Consider the following 9,080-nt stretch of genomic DNA (forward strand, 5'->3'; position numbering starts at 1 on the left):
CAGCCTGTGCTATGTTTGCCTCTCTGGACATGTGAGTGTTTCATCAGTCCGGTTGATTGCCCAGAATCCTCTGGCAGCGGTTTGGAAGCATATGACCTGATGTCAGCGTGCTGCTGACTGATTCTGACTTTAATCCCTCTTGATGAGATTTAGCAGATTGTTTTTGTGTTTCCAGTAATGGGCCTCAAGAGGCTCTTAATGAGAAGTTTATATCGGAGTCAAATTTTTCCTTTGAAATGGAATTGGAGATTTCTATATTTGAACTTTTTCGGCTCATATATCCATTTAGACTTAAATCTTTGTATCTTTAAAGCTGCATTAGTTGCTCTTTTGGCCACTTGGGGGCAGTAGAGCTGACAATTAACAACATTAGTGGCATTAGTGCAGTTATGTAGCCTTAACACACCGTAACACCACGTTACACACACACTTGTTTTTTTTACTATCACAGCCAAGGATTTGTCAGTGAGTATCAGCAGCATTGATTTTTATACATTATTTTTTTTGTGCAGTGTCAAATGCTCACACTCATACTGCTCTGCACACATAATGCGCTTTTCAAAATCAGGCTATAAAATAAGTTTTTACTTACACTGAGTTTATTTTTTTAACCATTATCAGACCTAATCATAAATATCAAATATTCATTAATTCTCAGAATTTTAACCCTTTAAATGCCAGTTTTTTGTCATGATGTGACTATGATTTCGATTTAAAAAATATTTTCAATATAATACATGTTAAGTAGATGTATTTATTTATTTTATTTTATTTGTTATGATCACAGCCTGGGATATATTTTATGATTAGCAGCAACAGTGCACCTAGTGGAAATAGTATGGATTTTCTCCTTATGACAAATTTGTTAAAAATGACATCATCAGATGGAAAAAAAATAAAAAAAGACAAATTCTAAAGTAAAAGCTCAGAATAATACCAAGAAATAATACAATGCATGTTTTTATGCTTTGATGGTTGTGGGATCAAAATATCAGTGTGAATGGGTTTCAATGGCATATTTTGATCATAAAATGAAGAATGAAAGGTGTGTAAAATGTGCCAACAGCTGTTTGGTGCCGGGCAGGTGGTGTATGGTGGGTTTATAGGAGAAGGTTTTGCTAAAACCCACTATTTGATGCTGGAAACTAGGTTGATAAGAGTGGTGTTTGGAGATGGTATCTGCAGAGTGATCTGAATCTGAATCTGAATCAAGTGTCCTGGGATGTCGCTGCGGGAAGCCGAGGTGGCGGCTCAGATTCTGAAGGTGTGTCCAGAGTAGTGTATGGGAGAGATGCCAGACTAAGAAAGAACGTGATGGAAGTGTTGGTGGAACCAAAAGCTGGTAACCACCTGGCCAGGTTCGGAGGCAAACAGAGGATCATCCTGGATGTGCTTTGTGACATCCGGAAATGTAAGTAGCTGGAGCGAATTAGGATGGGGTTTAGTACTGATTGAATGTTGAAGTAGAAGACAGGAGTGGGTTGGCCAGATTGGTTGGCTTTGGTTTTTTTCAATTAATAAACAGTGGTGTCATTTGAGAAAAAGGAAAGGTCCGAAAGGCAGCGGTGCCAACATAAATCGTAGCAAAGGGTTGAAGCAGTGAATTCTGAGCATATGAGAAAACTAGAGAAGGCGAAAATGAACATGGCCTCTAGATTTTGGGTTACGTAAGGAATGCTTTATCCGGAGTGGATGGTGTGAATGCAACATGACAGCAAATCCATAGTTAGTGGAAGTGAGCCATGAGCTGGGCCGGGACTGCCGGTTAGGAGCGTGGAGATAAACAAAATGCTGCTGAGGTAGACTTTGATGGTCTGGGTTTTGATTCCCAAGGCAGAATAGGTGTGGGTGATAAAGCAGGTTATGGTGATGAGATCAAGCAATGGAAAAGTTATGTTATGCCTGTCATGAAAGTGGCAGAAACAATTCCAAGCAGACCAATATGATGGGAGTTGCAGGGGACAAGGTATAGTGAAAAATTGAGGTGGCCCAGGAGGGAAAGGAGCCTGGCGTGGACAGAAACGGAGCAAGAGGAGGCTGGGTAAGATGGAGCACCACATAGGGAGCATTGCGGAGCTGCAAGAGCAGCAAAGATGCTGCAGGAATTTTCATTGTCCAGACCGCCCCAATGAGTGTCTTCATTGAATTGTCGAAGACGGGCCAAAGCATCAGAGGCAAAGTGGACACGATATTGGTGAAAACCACTGCCGCCAAAGTGGAGGGCCAAAATGAGAATGACTGCCAAGTAGTCGTCCATTTCCTGTCGACGGACAGGGTAACAGGAACACAGAATTTCCCTAAAGAGAGAGAAAGTACAAGCAAATTCTTTGGGTGTTGGCTCCCTGGACCAGGTTGTTGACCTCCCCCGCCGGTGGAGGAGCTCCTCATGGCCTTTAAGAAATCTGTCCCCAGGAGGCTGGTGAAGAGAAGGCAAGAGAAGAAGCGCAAGATCTGTGTAATAACCAACAATGATCCGATTACGAAGATTGGAGGGAACCGGAAGATGAAAGCATTAGGATGGTGGATGGGAGGATTAGTCGTGGCCAGGGTGAAGGCAGGTGATGTCTGCCGCAACGTAAAATGATCAGAAGAGACCAGAACCTTGGGAAGGAACTACGCGGTGCACGGGATGAGAGGGAAAAGTCGGTGGCAGGCGTGGAGGTTGAGCAGTACAGGGCACCGGCAAGCTCAGTGCCAGATGCCACAAGGAGAGTGAGCTGCCGTAGACGGCACAGTTGAGCAGGAAGCAGCGCTGGCATCCCAGTGCCAGATGACCCAGCGAGACTGAACTGGTGCAGTTGCTGAGGTTGTAACGCTGGGGGCACCAGCATCCCGGTGCCAGATGCCCCAACGAAAGCGAACTGTTGAGGTTGCTGCAGGAGTACAACTGGGGGAAACTACATCCCGGTGCCAGATGCCCCAGCGAGAGTGAAGTGGTGTTGTTGCCAAGCAAGTATGGCCTGGGGCATCGGCATCCCACTGCCAGATCCCCCATCAAAATCAAACTGCTGCAGGCAGTGAGGTTGAGCAGCAGAGAGCACCGGCAGTACCAGAAGCCCCAAGGAGAGTGAGCTGCTGTAGATGTCACAGTTGATCAGTAAATGGTGCTGGCATCCCGGTGCCAGATGAGCCAACCTGAGCGAGTCGCTTTAATAGAGGTGGGAGAACAGTCAAGGGCACAGGCATTCCGATGCCGAGGTCCCCAGGTTAGGCAAGCCGGTAGGAGTGAGAGGGTGCTGCCAACATTGCTGACGCCCAGGGTAAACCTGACTGCAGTGGCCGACGGGACCAAGGAGAAGTGGCCGCTGTAGCCATGGTGCCTCATGGTTTGCCCAAAGGTGCACGTCCCCGCTTTCCTTGCAGCTCATGCCGCTGGTCATGGGTCATCGGGTGTGGGCGAACTGGCCCCTTAACGGAGGTGCTGATGTCACAGCGCACAATGGGGGCTGTCGTAATGTCATCCGGTAGAGCGCAGATGTTTACAGAGCAGCCATGGCACGCTGACGTCAGAGAGTTGAAAAGTTTGGCTTTATTGTCAGTTCTGCGAAATGGGATTCCCCTGGCCCTCAATGCTCGTTGAAGGGTGGCCGCTGTCCAGTCGGATAGTTTTTGAAGGCAGCCGGCATTCGGGAAACCTTGTCGGCGGTGAGCCACGGAGCCGGCAGAGTCGGGACAATGGCTGGAGGCCGCCACCATCCACCACGTCGATGGAGTGGGAGAACCACAGCGGCGCAGGGCTGTCCTCGGGTGACCACGTCCTTGTTTCCCGCCGAGGGAGGTGGACTGGGAGAAGCAGAGGAGTCACCGGCTGAACTGTAGCCTTGTATGATGAGCAGAGAAGAACCAGGGGGAATACGGACCATGGAGGAAAACCAGTGGCAACATGCCAGAGTTGCTCGCTCGCCGGGCGCCAGTTGCACGGCGGAGGTCGGCGTCTCCGGCACTGAGGCAAGGGAGAGGTTTTCGGTGTCAGATCCCAGGTATGCCAGCACGGCTTGACGGAAACGCTGAGGGTGGTCGTCCTATCCTTGGCCAAACAGATCGTCATCTGACGGGGACAAGGAGATGGAGTCCATACTGCGGAACGGGTGAGTAGGCAAATCGCAGTTGACAAGAGAGAGGAGAAGCTCGGTGGCGTGGCGGTACGTGCTTGTGCAGAGTACATGTCCGAAAGAAGAGGAGAGGGTTAGGAGGGTATTTAAACTGGAAGAGGCAAGGTTGAGTTGTGGTCCAGCCCCTGAAACTCTGCTGGACAGCTTCACTTAAAGTTAGCCCCAATGGCATCTAGAAGCTATCCCCTAGAAGTGGTGTTCTCACAACTCAACCACTAGAATGCCAAGCATGTTGTGTAAACAGCTTGCCATCTGGTAGCCACAAGCTCGCAAATTCCATTTTAACCCTTTAACATCCTGATCTGCATTACTTGTCTTATTCCGCATTCAACCAGCATTTACACCTTTGAAACGTGAGGAAATTGGTTTGAATTCTGTCAAAAACATGGGAAAAAAACATAATGAGCAACTTGGCAAGAAATATCCAGCAAACTGATATATATATCTTATATTTATATACATATATATATATAATAAATAGTAAAAGGTGACAAGGAAATTATATATTATATTATAAGGAATATATATTTTTTAATAATTATAATTATAATAATAATAAATAGTAAAAGGTGACAAGGAAATTATCTGACTAATAGCTGGGCGGCATTAGTAGATATTATCCAAAAAAAGACCAGAAAACTACATTTAATTCTCTTTTAATTATATATTTAAGATTATGTTACAGAACAAAAATTGTGTATTTTTAGCACTTTCTTCAGGTCATTTTCTTGTTTTGTTTTTTTTAATTTAATATTTTTTTTCTTAATAATTTTGGGGATTTTTCTTTTAACTTTTTATTAGTTTCTTGCAAATTTTTGGGCCATTTCTTGTTAAGTTGTATGTTTTTGAAAAGAAATTATGCCAATTTGCTCAGGTTTCAAAGAGTTAAGGCAGCATTCATCTTTATGATGGCAGTCCTTTCACATGCACATTGCCAGTAGGTGAAGTTGTGCCAGAATGCTTCGAGTCTGTGTCATTAAAGCTGATGTGATGCTCACTCAGACGTTCACAGTAGTGCTATGATCACTTTTGTTCCCGCACAGTGCAGGTGGGGTCCAAGTTATTATAATTATTAATGTGGACCAAAAGGAAACAGTAACAAACTGAAATTGTTTGATAAACTTTATTTAGTTTATTAAGTATAAAATGTCATATACAAACAACAACAAATGAATACAGTTCACTTAGTCTAAAAGTGATCAGAAGGCAAGAAAAATAATTATAAAAAACAACCATGGGTGTTAATAACTTCTGATTAATTGCAAACATATATGATAGTAAGGCAATAAACACAAGCCTGTTTGCTATGCTTAGCTTTGTGGTGCGAACAGTGGAACAACCGTTTCAACTTTGAAAACATTCAGAAGCTCTACTTCCAGCAACATGCCAGATAAAATACAAACCCAATGATTCAATCACTTCATTTCAGTATAAAAAAGATGGTGCGCTCTTATAGGATGCACGACATATGTACAGCCCGAGATCAGGTGGGGGGGTCGAGCAGCAAAAGTTCACTCCACTCAGGAGGCAGCCTCCTTCCACCATACATCCTCAGTCTTTGACCTCCAGAGCTCAGACAGCTCACAGCATCAATATGCTGGACCGACGTGTCCTTTTCTGTCCTCCCCTGCGCAGCAGTCAGGTGACTGGGCAGTAGGTTTCACATGAGTTTGTGGCTTTAAAAAGCAGGATGTTTTCATTCACTGACAGCCACCCCGAAGAGCTCCAGCAGCTCCTTGTTGTCCAGTTCAATGAGGTCAGCCGGCTTCTCCCCGCACTCGTTTTCCAGCTCCGGGTCTGCACCCAGCGACAGGAGGTAGCTGGAAGAAACACAACACAGCCCTGCTCAGTGAAGAAGCAACTTGGCAGAAAATGTCTTGCAAACTGCAAAAATAAATAAATAAATAAAAAGTTACAAGAAAAATAACGTGAACAAGAAGAGAGAGAGGGAGTAAATCACAAGGAAATTTAACAAAAAATGGAATAAAATCCAGAAAAATAGTTATTATAATGATCTATTTAATGAATTATTTTTCATTTTTATTTTACTGTTGTTGTTTTTTTTCCTGTCTTATGCTAACTTTCAGGAAATGTTCTTGTATCTTTTACCAATTTAATGCAATTTTTTAAAAAAATCTTTGCTTATTTCTTTCAAGAACTTCAGAAAAAAAAGCATTGAGGCAATTTGTCCAGGTTTCAAAGGGTTAAAGTGCAACTATGTAGTGTTTTTGCTTGTGTAATATTGAAAGTAAAGACCATATCCTCACCGTGCAATGTGAGGGAAGCCATCGCTGCAGGCCATGTGCAGTGGGGTCCATCCCTCCTCGTCCCTCTGGTGGATATCTGCTCCGTGCTGGACCAGCAGCTTCACACAGTCCAGGTTCCCGGACAGGACGGCCTCATGGATGGCAGCCATACCTGCACAGAGAGCAGTGATGAATGACCATCAGGTCAGCATGAAATTAAGCTAGATCTGGAAGTGCTTCGGGGCGGTGTAAATGCTCGTCTCACCTGAGTGGTAGATGGTGTCCAGACTGACTCTTCTGGCTCGGATGAAACGTCCAATCCTCTCCAGCTCGCCGTGTCGCACATAGTCCTGAAAAACGACGTCGTTGGGGAAGTGCACGCTGCGGATTGGCTTCAGAGAAGCAGAGTTCTTGCAGCTGACTGGGATGTCACAATCCTGGGGGTAAGCCTTGATTCCCATGGTCTGGGACACGGGGCACTGGTAGTACTTCATCCTGGTCAGTTTAAATTCACCTCAGGTCTTGCTGAAAAACTGCTCAAATCCAGCAACAATCACAAAGATAAGCAGCTTTCTTAAGATCGGGTAAATCAGAGATGTTCTGGATGTTCTGAGGGGTTCTCCTGCAGACAGATCAAGCTCCTAAGTGTGGCTCTTCAGCTCTGTGGTGTCCTACTATGTCTCACCAGGCCTCCATGTGGCTCTTTATACTCTCCGTCTAGCTATTTTAAGACATGACACCTCACAGATCCAGTGGCGGGATTTGGAAGATGAGTAGCTCCCTAGTCAGATCCCTCCCACAAGTCTCCAGACATGACAGCCAGTAACCTCTGTTGTCCCGCTCGGGTGCCCACTTAAAGAAAGTGGTGACACCTCACGAGCTGCGGGGGAGGGACGGAGGGGGAGTCCGGAGGCTTCGAGTAAACAGCAGGCTGGATAAAAGTGGTTCACTGCTAAAGTGTGTTGGTGCCAACTGCAGGGGCACGCAGAGGTGAGGAGCTATGTGACCATGGACTGCACTGACATAAACAGTCAAGAAAGGCTCTGGTCCCCAGAGTCAGAGTCTATCTTAATCTCTGATGAGAGACACAGGGCGGGTAATTTCCAAATGACTGAGTGGTTTGCATCATTCTGTTTATTGCTGGTAGGAAATAATGTCACATTTAAAAAGAAAAGATTATTTAAAGTGGATAAATGCCAAACATTGTCTGGTTTGGGCTTTTCTCAATTTTATTTAAATTTTTGTGTTCATCATTCAAAGAAGGAGAAATTTTTATAATGGGCTCTGGAAAATTTTGTTGGTTACTTTTTGCTATTTTATAGATTCCCCTGAGGAATGAGACTAAAACCCCGCAAATAAGTTAGCATTTTAGCATTCCTGATTCCCTTCTTTTGAAGTCAGTGTTTTTTTGTTGTTTTTTTTTGCCTACATCAGACTAAACCATCGACTCTTTACTCTCCGTTTCCATCTTCAGATTTAGTCAACTCGATCTCAGCTGAGTGGGCGGATTCAAAGGTCTGGATTTTTCTGGTTAGATGTCTGAAATAAGGTCTGTGGTTGACACAAGCTGAGACTTTAACTTTTTATTTTACAACATAAAATATGTAGTAAATACCCTGCTGTGAATTTTGAAGCTTTTTGTGTTTAAAACGGCTGTAGTGGCTAAACAAGTGGCTAAATGAGGCTACAGAACGTCATCACACTGAGTCAAGCTGGACATGGCTTCACAGTGGCGATGACGTGCATGCAACCGTTGTGGTTTGTTTGAAGCCTTAAGTTTTTTTTTCCTATGGCGATGACATATTGGCTTCAAAAATCCTGAATGTGGCGTTCATTTGTGAAGATTATCTTGCTGACGAAATATGTATCTCTGCTGAAGACAAAAAACAGCTGAAAGCTAGGTTACGCTGGTAGCTGGTATTAGTTGGTTTTAGTTTGTCAAAGATGGTCTTCGATGGTCCTGACCCAGTTCTTGCTGGTCTTTGATGGTTTAGCTGGGTGGGCCAGCAGACGGACATGCTCATATTTGATTATAAAACAAAGTACAGGAAGATTTAAGATTTTGATCTGAAGTAAATGGCATTCATTTTTTGGTCTAGTGTGTATGTTTTACTGGCATCTAGTGGGAAGGTTGGGGGTTTCAATCAACTGAAACTTCTCTCCTGTGAAAGCACAGGACAACTATGGTGGGTGACATGAAAAAGCAAATGGCCCCATCAAAAGTCAAATGTTTGGTTTACAACTTCTGGACTACTGACAAACAACATGGCAGACCCATGCGTCGATATAAATGGCTCATTCTAAAGTAATGGAAACAAAACAATCCTTAGTTTCAAGTGATTATGCAAAATGAAATTTTATGTTCAGTTTCTGCCAATATATGCACCCAAATCCTACATACTGGGAATGCCTAAATTAGTGGGATTCACCCTGAGGATCTGTAAGAAATATGTTACAGCTCCAATGTTTGTGAATTTAAGTCTGGACAGCATTTGTTAACCAACACTGACACCGTAGTGCCAGAGTACACACACAGGTGTCAGCATTTGCTGCTTTTCTTTGCCTTAAAATGATAGAAAACTGAATATCTTTGGATCATTTTTCTACTGAAAACAAGTTTTAAAGACGCCACTTTGGGCTCAGGGATCTTCTGATGGGCATTTAGACAATTTCTTCACACATTCATCACGAAATAATCAAGGAGAAGAGCCCTGCACACTTG

At 44.0% G+C, this 9,080-nt stretch overlaps 1 protein-coding gene across 2 annotated transcripts; it reads right to left on the minus strand.

Moving 5' to 3' along the window:
* Positions 1-5,221: 5,221 nt before the first annotated feature.
* ppp1r27b (protein phosphatase 1, regulatory subunit 27b) lies at positions 5,222-7,080 on the minus strand. 2 transcript variants are annotated; one of them, XM_042485844.2, is made up of 3 exons: positions 6,624-7,050; positions 6,380-6,530; positions 5,222-5,932 (listed from the first exon to the last, which is right to left on the minus strand). In XM_042485844.2, exons 1-3 carry the CDS (start codon positions 6,850-6,852, stop codon positions 5,809-5,811), a joined length of 504 nt encoding a protein of 167 aa, XP_042341778.1. In that variant the 5' UTR covers positions 6,853-7,050; the 3' UTR covers positions 5,222-5,808. The 2 variants fall into 2 exon arrangements, with proteins under 2 accessions (XP_042341778.1, XP_087931461.1); XM_088075335.1 differs by having other exon boundaries at positions 5,859-5,996; positions 6,624-7,080.
* Between the last annotated feature and the right edge of the window lie 2,000 nt (positions 7,081-9,080).

This window comes from Plectropomus leopardus, chromosome 3 (assembly GCF_026936395.1).
Source record: "Plectropomus leopardus strain MGB_pleo_1.0 chromosome 3, ASM2693639v1, whole genome shotgun sequence".
In the NCBI taxonomy this organism is placed as follows: domain Eukaryota; kingdom Metazoa; phylum Chordata; class Actinopteri; order Perciformes; family Serranidae; genus Plectropomus; species Plectropomus leopardus.

What these genes read in the sequence shown, in the direction of transcription:
- ppp1r27b (XM_088075335.1), bottom strand. Translation starts at nt 6,852, where the DNA reads ATGAAGTACTACCAGTGCCCCGTGTCCCAGACCATGGGAATCAAGGCT. An exon ending in GGACACCATCTACCACTCAG is followed by an intron (nt 6,531 to 6,623) that starts GTGAGACGAGCA and finishes CTCTCTGTGCAG; the next exon opens with GTATGGCTGCCATCCATGAG. An exon ending in GGCTTCCCTCACATTGCACG is followed by an intron (nt 5,997 to 6,379) that starts GTGAGGATATGG and finishes TTATTTTTGCAG; the next exon opens with TTTGCAAGACATTTTCTGCC.